The 15050-nt window shown below is 54.9% G+C and overlaps 1 protein-coding gene across 1 annotated transcript in view; it reads right to left on the bottom strand.

The window, feature by feature from the left end:
- The window catches only part of rrp12 (ribosomal RNA processing 12 homolog), an 85141-nt gene that overhangs the window by 54877 nt on the left and 15214 nt on the right, over positions 1–15050 (bottom strand). Inside the window, exons 13-16 of the mRNA XM_072477639.1 lie at positions 12220–12341; positions 11487–11551; positions 2960–3119; positions 2259–2413 (exon numbers count right to left, since the gene is read on the bottom strand). Coding sequence (XP_072333740.1) covers positions 2259–2413; positions 2960–3119; positions 11487–11551; positions 12220–12341 — 502 coding nt within the window. The remainder of the gene's footprint in view (positions 1–2258; positions 2414–2959; positions 3120–11486; positions 11552–12219; positions 12342–15050) is intronic.

The following is a 15050-nucleotide window of genomic DNA, read 5'->3' as shown; positions in this document are numbered from 1 at the left end:
GCGGGAGCTGAGAGTGAGAGCGAGAGCGGGAGCTGAGAGTGAGAGCGGGAGCTGAGAGCGAGAGCGGGAGCTGAGAGTGAGAGCGGGAGCTGAGAGTGAGAGCGGGAGCTGAGAGTGAGAGCGAGAGCGGGAGCTGAGAGTGAGAGCGAGAGCTGAGAGTGAGAGCGAGAGCGGGAGCTGAGAGTGAGAGCGAGAGCGGGAGCTGAGAGTGAGAGCGAGAGCTGAGAGTGAGAGTGGGAGTTGAGAGTGAGAGCAGAAGTTGAGAGTGAGAGCGGGAGTTGAGAGTCAGGGAAGGAGTTGAGAGAGAGAGCGGGAGCCGAGAGTGAGAGCGGGAGCTGTGAGTGAGAGCGGGAGTTGAGAGTCAGAGAAGGAGCTGAGAGTGAGAGCGGGAGCTGAGTGTGAGAGCGGGAGCTGAGAGTGAGAGCGGGAGCTGAGAGTGAGAGCGGGAGCTGAGAGTGAGAGCGAGAGCGGGAGCTGAGAGCGGAAGCTGAGAGTGCAAGCGGGAGCCGAGAGTGAGAACGGGAGCTGAGAGTGAGAGCGAGAGCTGAGAGCGGGAGCTGAGAGTGAGAGTGGGAGCTGAGAGTGAGAGCAGGAGCTGAGAGTGAGAGCAGGAGCTGAGAGTGAGAGCGGGAGCTGAGAGTGAGAGCGGGAGCTGAGAGTGAGAGTGAGAGCAGGAGCTGAGAGTGAGAGCAGGAGCTGAGAGTGAGAGCGGGAGCTGAGAGTGAGAGCGGGAGCTGAGAGTGAGAGCGGGAGCTGAAGCGGGAGCTGAGAACGGGAGCGGGAGCTGAGAGTGAGAGCGGGAGCTGAGAGTGAGAGTCAGAGCGGGAGCTGAGAGTGGGAGCAGGAACGGAGAGTCAGAGCGGGAGCGGAGAGTCAGAGCGGGAGGGAAGAGTCAGAGCGGGAGGGAAGAGTCAGAGCGGGAGGGGAGAGTCAGAGCGGGAGGGGAGAGTCAGAGCGGGAGGGGAGAGTCAGAGCGGGAGGGGAGAGTCAGAGCGGGAAGGGAGAGTCAGAGCGGGAGGGGAGAGTCAGAGCGGGAGGGGAGAGTCAGAGCGGGAGGGGAGAGTCAGAGCGGGAGGGGAGAGTCAGAGCGGGAGGGGAGAGTCAGAGCGGGAGGGGAGAGTCAGAGCGGGAGGGGAGAGTCAGAGCGGGAGGGGAGAGTCAGAGCGGGAGCGGAGAGTCAGAGCGGGAGCGGAGAGTCAGAGCGGGAGCGGAGAGTCAGAGCGGGAGCGGAGAGTCAGAGCGGGAGGGGAGAGTCAGAGCGGGAGGGGAGAGTCAGAGCGGGAGGGGAGAGTCAGAGCGGGAGGGGAGAGTCAGAGCGGGAGGGGAGAGTCAGAGCGGGAGCGGAGAGTCAGAGCGGGAGGGGAGAGTCAGAGCGGGAGGGGAGAGTCAGAGCGGGAGGGGAGAGTCAGAGCGGGAGGGGAGAGTCAGAGCGGGAGGGGAGAGTCAGAGCGGGAGGGGAGAGTCAGAGCGGGAGCGGAGAGTCAGAGCGGGAGCGGAGAGTCAGAGCGGGAGCGGAGAGTCAGAGCGGGAGCGGAGAGTCAGAGCGGGAGGGGAGAGTCAGAGCGGGAGGGGAGAGTCAGAGCGGGAGGGGAGAGTCAGAGCGGGAGGGGAGAGTCAGAGCGGGAGGGGAGAGTCAGAGCGGGAGCGGAGAGTCAGAGCGGGAGCGGAGAGTCAGAGCGGGAGCGGAGAGTCAGAGCGGGAGCGGAGAGTCAGAGCGGGAGCGGAGAGTCAGAGCGGGAGCGGAGAGTCAGAGCGGGAGGGGAGAGTCAGAGCGGGAGCGGAGAGTCAGAGCGGGAGGGGAGAGTCAGAGCGGGAGGGGAGAGTCAGAGCGGGAGGGGAGAGTCAGAGCGGGAGGGGAGAGTCAGAGCGGGAGGGGAGAGTCAGAGCGGGAGGGGAGAGTCAGAGCGGGAGGGGAGAGTCAGAGCGGGAGCGGAGAGTCAGAGCGGGAGCGGAGAGTCAGAGCGGGAGCGGAGAGTCAGAGCGGGAGGGGAGAGTCAGAGCGGGAGGGGAGAGTCAGAGCGGGAGCGGAGAGTCAGAGCGGGAGCGGAGAGTCAGAGCGGGAGCGGAGAGTCAGAGCGGGAGCGGAGAGTGAGAATCGCTTGGCTCTGTCTATTACTTGCTGCTTTTGCTGTTTGGCACATCCGGTGTTGTAGCTTCACCAGTCAGACCAAAACCAGAAGGTCGTTCACACTCAGAATCCCCATCGACTGAATCAGACAGGATTCATACTGTTCCCAGGTTTGTGTCGATGAACTCACCTGCTGGTCAGCGAGAGTCAGGTATAGTTTCACTGTGTCCAGTACAGGCATCCTGTAGGCTGTACTCTGTCCACTGCTGGGCTCGACGCTGTACACATTAAACAGGATTGGCAGGAAATTCTTGGCAAATCGACTCACTTCAGCCCGATCTGTGTCTGGAAGAAAAAGCAAATGACAAGTGCTGACATCCACCTAGACACGAGTCCCTCGTGTCCCTCCCAGGTACAACAGCTCAGTAGCTCCCAGAAACAGTGAAGACAACTGTCTCATTTCCCATCAGAATCACCCCTCCAGTTTGCCTCACCTCACAATCTCCAGAGAAACAGCTCCTGCTGCACACTCTCCACCTTCCTCCAGGTTGATGGGACTGTGAGGGTGCAGCTCACCCGGTTGATGGGACTCGGCTCCAACTGTGCTTTGAGTCTCCGCAAGCTGAATACACTGACCCGCAGAGTTCCACAGGGGCAGCAGTAACTAATCCGGGGATACGGTCCGGGGTTACATCAAACACTCAATCCAGAACCAGCAAAACTCTCCCAGGAAGACAAGTTTACCAGAGTCTGGATTGGGAAAGGATTCGGATCGGGACAGAATTCAGATGAGGCAAGTATTGGATATGGATCAGATCAGGATTGGATTCTTCCTGGAACACATTCAGTATTTCCCCAGGCAGAATGTGGGATAATGAGGTTGCGACTCACCGTTCTCACAGCCTCTGACCAGAGTGCGAAGGGCCTGGCAGATGGTGAGCCGAAGGTCTGGCCAGTCACTGATGGCCGTGCCCAGCGTCCTCGCAACACCTTTAAATGCCACCAACATGTCTGTGGGTTTAGTGCAGAATCCTGGCAGCATTGTCCAAATCTACATAAAAGATAAATACTAAATGGTACAGGAGACAACACAGATGCAAATATGGAAAAAGAGGCAAAGTGACTGTCCTCAAAGTCAAACGAACATTTCATTGCATGGCATCAAGGAGCCCGAGCAAAACTGGAGTCAATGATAATCAGGGGTCAAAAAATCCCTACTGTGCCGAAGGAGGCCATTCGGCCTATCAAGGCTGCCCTGACCCTCTGAAAGAGCACCCTACCTAGGCCCAATCCCCCGCCCAATACCCGTAACCCCACCGAGAGGCAATTTTGCATCCACCTAACCTGCTACAGATCATTGGGTCAAACTCTCCACCATTTGGAATCATACTTGACAGAACGGATGAGGGCGGCTGGAGGTTAATCCCCCCAGGCCTGGGGCATTGTAACAGCAGCTCCTCAGGATAGTGTCCTCGGCCAAGCAATCTTCAGCTGATTCATTAATGAACTTTCCTCCGTAAGATCAGAAGTGGGATGTTCATTGATTACACAATGTCCATTTGAGATCCCTTAGAAACTGAATCAGCCGATACACAAAAGCAGCAAGAGCTGGACAATATTCAGGCTTGCGGCTAGGAAGTGCAAGTAACACTTACACCACACAAGTGCCAGAGAATTCCCATCTCAATCAAGAGAGAATCTAACTAACTCCTTTCAATGGCATTCCCATCACTGAATCCACCAATATCAAAATCCGATCACTGTTTTTATTCTTCCAAATTTAGATTACCCAATTACCTTTTTTTCCCAATTAAGGGGCAATTTAGCGTGGCCAATACACCTACCTTGCACATCTTTGGGTTGTGGGGGTGAAACCCATGCAGACAGGGGGAGAATGTGCAACCTCCACACGGACAGTGACCCAGGACTTTGTATCATCTTCAAATGATTAATAAATAATGTGAACAGTTGGGGTCCCAGCACAGATCCCTGTGGTACCCCATTAGTCACTGCCTGACAATCGGAAAAAGACCCATTTATTCCAACATTTTGCTTCCTGTCTGCTAACCAGCTTTCTATCCATCTCAAGACACTACCCGTAATCCCATGAGCTTAAACTTTACACATTCATGTGCTGTGAGACCTTGTCGAAAGCCTGCTGAAAGTCTAAATAAACCACATCCACTGGTTCTCCCTGGTCAACCCGACTATTACATCTTAGATTCGTCAAGCATGATTTCCCTTTCGTAAACCCATGCTGACTCTGTCTGATTACACCACTGCTTTCATAATGCTGTGCTATGAAATCCTTGACAATGGGCTCCAACAACTTCCCTACTACTGACGTTAGGCTCACTGGTCTATAGTTCCCTGTTTTCTCTCTGCCTCCCTTTTTGAATAGCGGGGTTACATTCGCTACCCTTCAATCTGTAGGAACCATTCCAGAGTCCAACAAATTTTGGAAAATGACCACCAATGAATGAAATGAAATGGATCTACTATTTCTAAAGCCACCTCCTTAAGTACTCTGGGGTGAAGATTATCAGTTCCTGGAGATTAATCCGCCTTCAATTCCATTAATTTCCCCAGAACTATTTCTTTACTAATACTAATTTCCTTCAATTCCTCACTAAAACTTGTGCTTCTCAGAACTTCCGGTACATTATTCACGTCTTCCTTTGTGAAGACAGAAGCAAAGTGTGAATTTAATTCCTCAGCCATTTCTTTGTTCCCAGTTATGAATTCCCCCGTTTTTGACTGTAAGGGGCCTACATTCGTTTATATCAATCTTTTTCTCTTCACATACCTATAGAAACTTTTACAGTCAGTTTTTATGTTCCCTGAAAGCTTACTCTCGCCCTCTATTTTCCCCTTGGTAATCAATCCCTCGGTCCTCCTTTGCTGAATTCTAAACAGCTCCCAATCTTCAGGCCTGTTGTTTTTCTTGGCCAATTTGTATGCCACTTCCTTGAATCTAATACTATCTCTAATTTCACATGTAAACCATGGATTTGCCACCTTTCCTGTTTTACTTTTGTGCCAGACGGGAATAAACAATTGTTGCAGTTCCCCCATTCGCTCCCTGAATGTTTGCCATTGCCGATCCACTGTCATCCCTTTAAGTAACATTTCCCAATCCATCACAGCTAACTCACGCCTCATATCGTCGTACTTTCCTGTATTAAGATTCAGGACCCTAGTCGCAGAATCAACTACGTCACTCCCCATCTCAATGAAAAATTCCAAATTATAATCTCTCACCCCCAAGGCACAACTAGATTGCCGATTATTCCTTTCTCATTACACTATACCCAGTCTAGTTGGTTCTGTAGACAGATATATGAACTGGCGGGGAACAGAGGGAAGTAGATCCTTGGAAATAGGTGACAGGTTTAGATAAAGGATCTGGATCGGCGCAGGCTGGGAGGGTCGAAGGGCCTGTTCCTGTGCTGTAATTTTCTTTGTTCTTTGCAATGGTCCAGAAAACCATCCTGTATACACTCCAGGAATTCCGGCTCTATGGTATTGTGACTAATTTGATTTACCCAATCTATCTACAGATTAAAGATTAAACATTCACTCACTTCACCACCAACACACAGTGGCAACTGTGTGCACCATCTACAAGATGCACTGCAGCAACTCTCCAGGCTCCTTAGACAGCACCTTCCAAACACGAGTAGTACCACCTACACAATAGTTCCTAAATGTTTTCATCCGTGGACCTGGGCATGGGAAAATACCCCTTGGACGGCCTACCAGTCCTATGTGGTTAACACAGCTGCCTCACAGCGCCAAGGTCCCAGGTTTGATTCCCGGCTTGTTCAGTGTCTGTGTGGAGTCTGCACGTCCTCTCCGTGTCTGCGTGGGTTTCCTCCGGGTGCTCCGGTTTCATCCCACAAGTCCCGAAAAACATGTGTGGCGACTTGGGGATTTTTACAGTAACTTCATTGCAGTGTTAATGTGAGCCTACTTGTGACAGTAATATTATTACGCCTCCTACTTCCACTTGGCACCACAAAACAATCATTATTATTCAGAGTTTATGCAGTAAATGCAGACTGAAAAGTAGAGGTATTTCCATATACCATTAATGCAGTAAGACAACATGTTTAGACGAAAATGTGATATAATCATCAGTATTTAACTTCCATCCATATAAATCAAACAAACTGAACAGTAACTTGTGAGAGCAACAACTATGTTGTTTTGTGAACACTCCATAAAAGGCTTATTTAGAAAACAACATTGTTGTTCATGCTGGAGCTTTGACAAAGAGTCATCGGACTCGAAACGTTAGCTCTTTTCTCTCCCGACAGATGCTGCCAGACCTGCTGAGATTTTCCAGCATTTTCTCTTTTGTTGTTGTTCATGTTATGCCCGAGGGAGATACTCTGGTTGTGCGACCTCACTTTGCTGATGGGCCTGTTCTCTCATGTTGACCTTGACCGAGGGAATATGGTCAGTGATCTGTATTTTGCACGAGTGCAGAGGTCATCTGGAGATTCTTTGTGGACCCACTGACCCGAACTACTAACCTACAAGGACAAGGTTAGCAGATGTCACCTGCAGTTCCTTTCAAACCACACACCATCCTGACTTGGAAATGTATCGTCTTTCCTCTACTGGGGCAAAATTCCTCCCTAACAGCACGGTGGGTGTACCTACATCACATGGCACACCACCACCTTCTCAAAGGCAATTAGGGATGGGGAATAAATGCTGGGCCATGCCAGCAACAAAGAACAAAGAAAAGTACAGCATAGGAACAGGCCCTTCCGCCCTCCAAACCTGCATCGACCATGCTGCCCGTCTAACCTAAAACTATTTACACTTCCGGGGTGCTTATCCCTCTATTTCCATCCTATTGCTCCCGTGCCCACCCCCCTAAACTAGTATGGCAGGGGGGTGGGCACGGGAGCAATAGGTCAGAAGGTGAGAGCATTGAGGAAGAACTAGGGAATAGGGACAGTATGGCTCTGAGGCAGAGCAGACAGGGAGAACACAGCGGGTCTGGTGGCCTGAAGTGCATATGTTTTAATGCAAGGAGTATTACGGGTAAGGCAGATGAACTTAGAGCTTGGATTAGTACTTGGAACTATGATATTGTTGCCATTACAGAGACCTGGTTGAGGGAAGGGCAGGATTGGCAGCTAAACGTTCCAGGATTTAGATGTTTCAGGCGGGATAGAGGGGGATGTAAAAGGGGTGGCGGAGTTGCGCTACTGGTTAGGGAGGATATCACAGCTGCACTACGGGAGGACACCTCAGAGGGCAGTGAGGCTATGTGGGTAGAGATCAGGAATAACAAGGGTGCAGTCACAATGTTGGGGGTTTACTACAGGCCTCCCAACAGCCAGCAGGAGATAGGGGAGCAGATAGGTAGACAGATTTTGGAAAAGAGTAGAAACAATAGGGTTGTGGTGATGGGAGACTTCAACTTCCCCAATATTGACTGGGACTCACTTAGTGCCAGGGGCTTAGACGAGGCGGAGTTTGTAAGGAGCATCCAGGAGGGCTTCTTAAAACAATATGTAGACAGTCTTTCTAGGGAAGGGGCGGTACTGGACCTGGTATTGGGGAATGAGCCCGGCCAGGTGGTAGAAGTTTCAGTAGGGAAGCATTTCGGGAACAGTGACCACAATTCAGTAAGTTTTAAAGTGCTGGTCGACAAGGATAAGAGTGGTCCTAGGGTGAAAGTGCTAAATTGGGGGAAGGCTAATTATAACAATATTAGGCGGGAACTGAAGAACCTAGATTGGGGGCGGATGTTTGAGGGCAAATCAACATCTGACATGTGGGAGACTTTCAAGTGTCAGTTGAAAGGAATTCAGGACCGGCATGTCCCTGTGAGGAAGAAGGATAAACACGGCAATTTTCGGGAACCTTGGATAACGAGAGATATTGTAGGCCTCGTCAAAAAGAAAAAGGAGGCATTTGTCAGGGCTAAAAGGCTGGGAACAGACGAAGCCTGCGTGGAATATAAGGAATGTAGGAAGGAACTTAAGCAAGGAGTCAGGAGGGCTAGAAGAGGTCACGAAAAGTCATTGGCAAATAGGGTTAAGGAAAATCCCAAGGCTTTTTACACGGACATAAAAAGCAAGAGGGTAGCCAGGGAAAGGGTTGGCCCACTGAAGGATAGGCAAGGGAATCTATGTGTGGAGCCAGAGGAAATGGGCGAGGTACTAAATGAATACTTTGCATCAGTATTCACCAAAGAGAAGGAATTGGTATATGTTGAGTCTGGAGAAGAGTGTGTAGATAGCCTGGGTCACATTGAGATCCAAAAAAACGAGGTGTTGGGCGTCTTAAAAAATATTAAGATAGACAAGTCCCCAGGGCCTGATGGGATCTACCCCAGAATACTGAAGGAGGCTGGAGAGGAAATTGCTGAGGCCTTGACAGAAATCTTTGGATCCTCACCGTCTTCAGGTGATGTCCCGGAGGACTGGAGAATAGCCAATGTTGTTCCTCTGTTTAAGAAGGGTAGCAAGGATAATCCAGGGAACTACAGGCCGGTGAGCCTTACTTCAGTGGTAGGGAAATTACTGGAGAGAATTCTTCGAGACAGGATCTACTCCCATTTGGAAGCAAATGGACGTATTAGTGAGAGGCAGCATGGTTTTGTGAAGGGGAGGTCGTGTCTCACTAACTTGATAGAGTTTTTCGAGGAGGTCACAAAGATGATTGATGCAGGTAGGGCAGTGGATGTTGTCTATATGGACTTCAGTAAGGCCTTTGACAAGGTCCCTCATGGTAGAGTAGTACAAAAGGTGAAGTCACACGGGATCAGGGGTGAGCTGGCAAGGTGGATACAGAACTGGCTAGGTCTTAGAAGGCAGAGAGTAGCAATGGAAGGATGCTTTTCTAATTGGAGGGCTGTGACCAGTGGTGTTCCGCAGGGATCAGTGCTGGGACCTTTGCCTTTGTAGTATATATAAATGATTTGGAGGAAAATGTAACTGGTCTGATTAGTAAGTTTGCAGACGACACAAAGGTTAGTGGAATTGCGGATAGCGATGAGGACTGTCAGAGAATACAGCAGGATTTAGATTGTTTGGGGACTTGGGCGGAGAGATGGCAGATGGAGTTTAATCCCGACAAATGTGAGGTAATGCATTTTGGAAGGTCTAATGCAGGTAGGGAATATACAGTGAATGGTAGAACCCTCAAGAGTATTGAAAGTCAGAGAGATCTAGGTGTACAGGCCCACAGGTCACTGAAAGAGGCAACACAGCTGGAGAAGGTAGTCAAGAAGGCATACGGCATGCTTGCCTTCATTGGCCGGGGCATTGAGTATAAGAATTGGCAAGTCATGTTGCAGCTGTATAGAACCTTAGTTAGGCCACGCTTGGAGTATTGTGTTCAATTCTAGTCGCCACACTACCAGAAGGATGTGGAGACTTTAGAGAGGGTGCAGAAGAGATTTACCAGAATGTTGCCTGGTATGGAGGGCATTAGCTATGAGGAGCGGTTGAATAAACTTGGTTTGTTCTCACTGGAACGACGGAGGTTGAGGGGCGACCCGATAGAGGTCTACAAAATTATGAGGGGATGTGGAAGCTTTGGAAAAGGTGCAAAGAAGATTTACCAGGATGTTGCCTGGAATGGAGAGTAGGTCTTACGAGGAAAGGTTGAGGGTGCTAGGCCTTTTCTCATTAGAACGGAGAAGGATGAGGGGCGACTTGATAGAGGTTTATAAGATGATCAGAGGAATAGATAGAGTAGACAGTCAGAGACTTTTTCCCCGGGTGGAACAAACCATTACAAGGGGACATAAATTTAAGGTGAAAGGTGGAAGATATAGGAGGGATATCAGAGGTAGGTTCTTTACCCAGAGAGTAGTGGGGGCATGGAATGCACTGCCTGTGGAAGTAGTTGAGTCGGAAACATTAGGGACCTTCAAGCAGCTATTGGATAGGTACATGGATTACGGTTAAATGATATAGTGTAGATTTATTTGTTCTCAAGGGCAGCACGGTAGCATTGTGGATAGCACAATTGCTTCAAAGCTCCAGGGTCCCAGGTTCGATTCCGGCTTGGGTCACTGTCTGTGCAGAGTCTGCACGTCCTCCCCGTGTCTGCGTGGGTTTCCTCCGGGTGCTCCGGTTTCCTCCCACAATCCAAAGATGTGCGGGTTAGGTGAATTGGCCAATGATAAATTGCCCTTAATGTCCAAATTGCCCTTGGTGTTGGGTGGAGGTGTTGAGTTTGGGTGGGGTGCTCTTTCCGGGGGCCGGTGCAGACTCGGGGGGCCGAATGGCCTCCTTCTGCTCTGTAAATTCAATGATAATCTATGATTAATCTAGGACAAAGGTTCGGCACAACATCGTGGGCCGAAGGGCCTGTTCTGTGCTGTATTTTCTATGTTCTATGTTAGACAGAGTGGATAGTCAGAGGCTTTTCCCCAGGTAGCGGTGTCAATTACTAGGGGGCATAGGTTTAAGGTGAGAGGGGCAAGGTTTAGAGTAGATGTACGAGGCAAGTTTTTTTTACACAGAGGGTAGTGGGTGTCTGGAACTCGCTGCCGGAGGGGGTGGTGGAAGCAGGGACGATAGTGACGTTTAAGGGGCATCTTGACAAATACATGAATAGGATGGGAATAGAGGGATACGGACCCAGGAAGTGTAGAAGATTATAGTTTAGTCGGGCAGCATGGTCGGCATGGGCTTGGAGGGCCTAAGGGCCTGTTCCTGTGCTGTACGTTTCTTTATTCTTTGTTCTAAACCTCTTCTGTACCCTCTCCAAAGCCTCCACATCCTTCTGGTAGTGTGGCGATCAGAATTGAACACAATACTCCAAGTGTGGCCTAACTAAGGTTCTATACAGCTGCAACATGACTTGCCAATTCTTAAAATCAATGCCCTGGCCAATGAAGGCAAGCATGCCGTATGCCTTCTTGACTACCTTCTCCACCTGTGTTGCCCCTTTCAGTGACCTGTGGACCTGTACACCAAGATCTCTGACTGTCAATACTCTTAAGGATTCTTCCATTCACTGTATATTTCCACCTGTATTAGACCTTCCAAAATGCATTGCCAAAGGGCAGCACGTTGGCACAGTGGTTTGCACTGCTGCCTCACAGCTCCAGATTCAATTCCAACCTCGGGTGACTGTCTGGCTGGAGTCTGCACATTCTCCCAGTGTCTGCGTGGGTTTCCTCCGGGTGCTCCGGTTTCCTCCCAGTCTAAAGGTGTGCAGGTCAGGTTGATTGGCCATCATAAAATTTCCCCTCAGTCTCCAAAGATATGCAAGTTAGGTGGGGTTATGGGCATAGGACGGGGGAGTGGGCCTAGATAGCGTGCACTTTCAGAGGGTCAGTGCAGACTCGATGTGCCGAATGGCTTCCTTCTGCACTGTAGGGATTTGATGGATCTATGAATCATTGCTCTCACGAGCCCCACCTGCTGAGCCTTACCTGCCATTGCAACGTGTCATAAATCTTAGCTTCAAGGAGTAGGCCAGACTGCGCAAGTTCGAGAGCTGCAGAGAAAATCAGCTCAGTGTCAGAACACAGACTTCACAATTACAGTCAGACTGAAGCTGAGGCAGGATTTCCCCCATCCCCATCTGTTCCCCACCTTGCACACAGTGTGGCCCCAAACCGCCCTCTTGCCCCATCACTCCCACCCACCCCCAGCCCAACTCCACCCCCATCCCCTCCTACCTCCCCCTCCCCTCCCAACTCTTCCTCCCCTCCCCACCCAACTTCTCCCCCCATCCCCTCCCAACTCCTCCTCCACCCACCCAACTCCTCCCCCATTCCCTCCGACCTCCTCCCCATCCCCTCCTACCTCCTCCTCCCATTCCCTCCCCTCTCCCACCCAACTCCTCCTCCCCCCCCACCCCCCTCCCAACTCATCCCCATCCCTTCCTACCTCCTCCTCCCCATCCCCACCCAACACCTCCTCCCCTCCCCCACCCCCCTCCCAACTACTCCCCATCCCACTCTTCCACCCCATCCCCACCCAACTCCTCCGGCCATTCCCTCCTACCTCCTCCTCCCTCCAACCCCTCCCAACTCCTCCTCCCGTCCCCTGCCCACTCTTCCCCCATTCCCTCCTCCCCTCCCATCTCCTCCTCCCAATCCCCTCCCACCTTCCCCATCCCCTCCTCCTCCCCATTCCTCCTTCTTCCCCATCTCCTCCTACCTCTGTTTTTGAGACTGGCTGCCAAGGGGAGGAAGTATTTGTTGAAGAATGCGAGCTGTGTGTGTTTGACGTGGTCTCGGATCACGGGAATGAGCCAACTCCGAGGAAAGTCAAACTTCTCCCTAAAATAAAAGCCATGCCAAATGGAGACGGTGACCAATGGGTACGACACAAAAATTCCCAAACCCACATATTGCAGATACCAGGTAACCCAGATCTGTGTCACCTGGGTCTCTGCTAAACTACAGAGCGGATTCTCTCCTTGAAAGCACCTACCCACCTTTCCCCAATGTCTGCCTGAGATGGGGCTCATTGGGGGGGGGGGGGGGGGAAGATGAGGGGGAGGGGTCTGTGAGAGCGAGGGGGGGGTAGAGCGAGGGGGGGTTAGGGAGAGAGCGAGGGGAGGCTGGGAGAGAGCGAGGGGGGGTCCGAGAGAGCGAGGGGGGGTCGGGGAGAGTGAGGGGGTGGTCGGGGAGAGCGAGGTGGGGAACGGGGGGGGGGGGTCGGGGAGAGCGGGGGGGGGGGGGGTCGGGGAGAGCGAGGTGGGGGGGGGGGTCGGGGAGAGCGAGGTGGGGGGGGGGGTCGGGGAGAGCGGGGGGGGGGGGGGGGGGGGGGGGCCGGGGAGAGCGGGGGGTCAGGGGGAGCGAGGGGGGTCAGGGGGAGCGAGGGGGGTCAGGGGGAGCGAGGGGGGTCAGGGGGAGCGAGGGGGGTCAGGGGGAGCGAGGGGGGTCAGGGGGAGCGAGGGGGGTCAGGGGGAGCGAGGGGGGTCAGGGGGAGCGAGGGGGGTCAGGGGGAGCGAGGGGGGTCAGGGGGAGCGAGGGGGGTCAGGGGGAGCGAGGGGGGTCAGGGGGAGCGAGGGGGGTCAGGGGGAGCGAGGGGGGTCAGGGGGAGCGAGGGGGGTCAGGGGGCGCGAGGGGGGTCAGGGGGCGCGAGGGGGGTCAGGGGGCGCGAGGGGGGTCAGGGGGCGCGAGGGGGGTCAGGGGGCGCGAGGGGGGTCAGGGGGCGCGAGGGGGGTCAGGGGGAGCGAGGGGGGTCAGGGGGAGCGAGGGGGGTCAGGGGGAGCGAGGGGGGTCAGGGGGAGCGAGGGGGGTCAGGGGGAGCGAGGGGGGTCAGGGGGAGCGAGGGGGGTCAGGGGGAGCGAGGGGGGTCAGGGGAGCGAGGGGGGTCAGGGGGAGCGAGGGGGGTCAGGGGGAGCGAGGGGGGTCAGGGGGAGCGAGGGGGGTCAGGGGGAGCGAGGTGGGTCAGGGGGAGCGAGGGGGGTCAGGGGGAGCGAGGGGGGTCAGGGGGAGCGAGGGGGGTCAGGGGGAGCGAGGGGGGTCAGGGGGAGCGAGGGGGGTCAGGGGGAGCGAGGGGGGTCAGGGGGAGCGAGGGGGGTCAGGGGGAGCGAGGGGGGTCAGGGGGAGCGAGGGGGGTCAGGGGGAGCGAGGGGGGCCAGGGGGAGCGAGGGGGGTCAGGGGGAGCGAGGGGGGGTTGGGATGAGGAGGTAGGCGGGCGGGCAGGTTCCAAGTGCACAGTGAGGGGGGGTTGGGGACTGTGAGGGGGGGGGTTGGGGACAGTGAGGGGAGGGGGGGGGGGTTGGGGACAGTGAGGAGGGGGGTCGGGGACAGTGAGGGGGGGTCGGGGACAGTGAGGGGGTGGTCGGGGACAGTGAGGGGGGGTCAGGGACAGTGAGGGGGGGTCGGGGACAGTGAGGGGGGGTCGGGGCAGTGAGGGGGGGTTGGGGACAGTGAGGGGGGGGTCGGGGACAGTGAGGGGGGGGGTCGGGGACAGTGAGGAGGGGGGTCGGGGACAGTGAGGGGGGGGTCGGGGACAGTGAGGGGGGGGGTCGGGGACAGTGAGGGGGGGGGTCGGGGACAGTGAGGGGGGGGTCGGGGACAGTGAGGGGGGGGGTCGGGGACAGTGAGGGGGGGGGGTCGGGGACAGTGAGGGGGGGTCGGGGACAGTGAGTGGGGGGTCGGGGACAGTGAGGGGGGGGTCGGGGACAGTGAGGGGGGGGTCGGGGACAGTGAGGGGGGGTCGGGGACAGTGGGGGGGGGTCGGGGACAGTGGGGGGGGGGGGTCGGGGACAGTGAGGGGGGGGTCGGGGGACAGTGAGGGGGGGTCGGGGACAGTGAGGGGGGGGTCGGGGACAGTGAGGGGGGGGGTCGGGGACAGTGAGGGGGGGGGTCGGGGACAGTGAGGGGGGGGTCGGGGACAGTGAGGGGGGGGTCGGGGACAGTGAGGGGGGGGGTCGGGGACAGTGAGGGGGGGTCGGGGACAGTGAGTGGGGGGTCGGGGACAGTGAGTGGGGGGTCAGGGACAGTGAGGGGGGGGGTCGGGGACAGTGAGGGGGGGTCGGGGACAGTGAGGGGGGGGGGTCAGGGACAGTGAGGGGGGGGTCGGGGACAGTGAGGGGGGGGTCGGGGACAGTGAGGGGGGGGTCAGGGACAGTGAGGGGGGGTCGGGGACAGTGAGGGGGGGGTCGGGGACAGTGAGTGGGGGGTCAGGGACAGTGAGGGGGGTGTCGGGGACAGTGAGGGGGGTGTCGGGGACAGTGAGGGGGGGGTCGGGGACAGTGAGGGGGGGAATGACATCGACAAGGTTTCCCCTTTCCGGTTTATTCTTTTGTCATTCGTCTTAAAATTAGTGTCCGTGACTGGAAACCTTTTCCCTTCGTTTACGTCAAAACCTCTTCCTGGGCGGTGATGATGGGGAGTTGATGGACAGGGAGAGCCCCCCATGGAGGAGATTAGGCGTCAGTGGGAGGATGAGCTGGGGGCTGGAGTTAGGAGTGAAGCCTCGCGGAGGGTGAGTGCGTCCTCACCGTGTGTGAGGCTAAGGTGGTTCTCACG

Source organism: Scyliorhinus torazame, chromosome 16 (genome assembly GCF_047496885.1).
Source record: "Scyliorhinus torazame isolate Kashiwa2021f chromosome 16, sScyTor2.1, whole genome shotgun sequence".
Taxonomy (NCBI): domain Eukaryota; kingdom Metazoa; phylum Chordata; class Chondrichthyes; order Carcharhiniformes; family Scyliorhinidae; genus Scyliorhinus; species Scyliorhinus torazame.
This window is presented reverse-complemented; position numbering and strand designations above follow the sequence as displayed.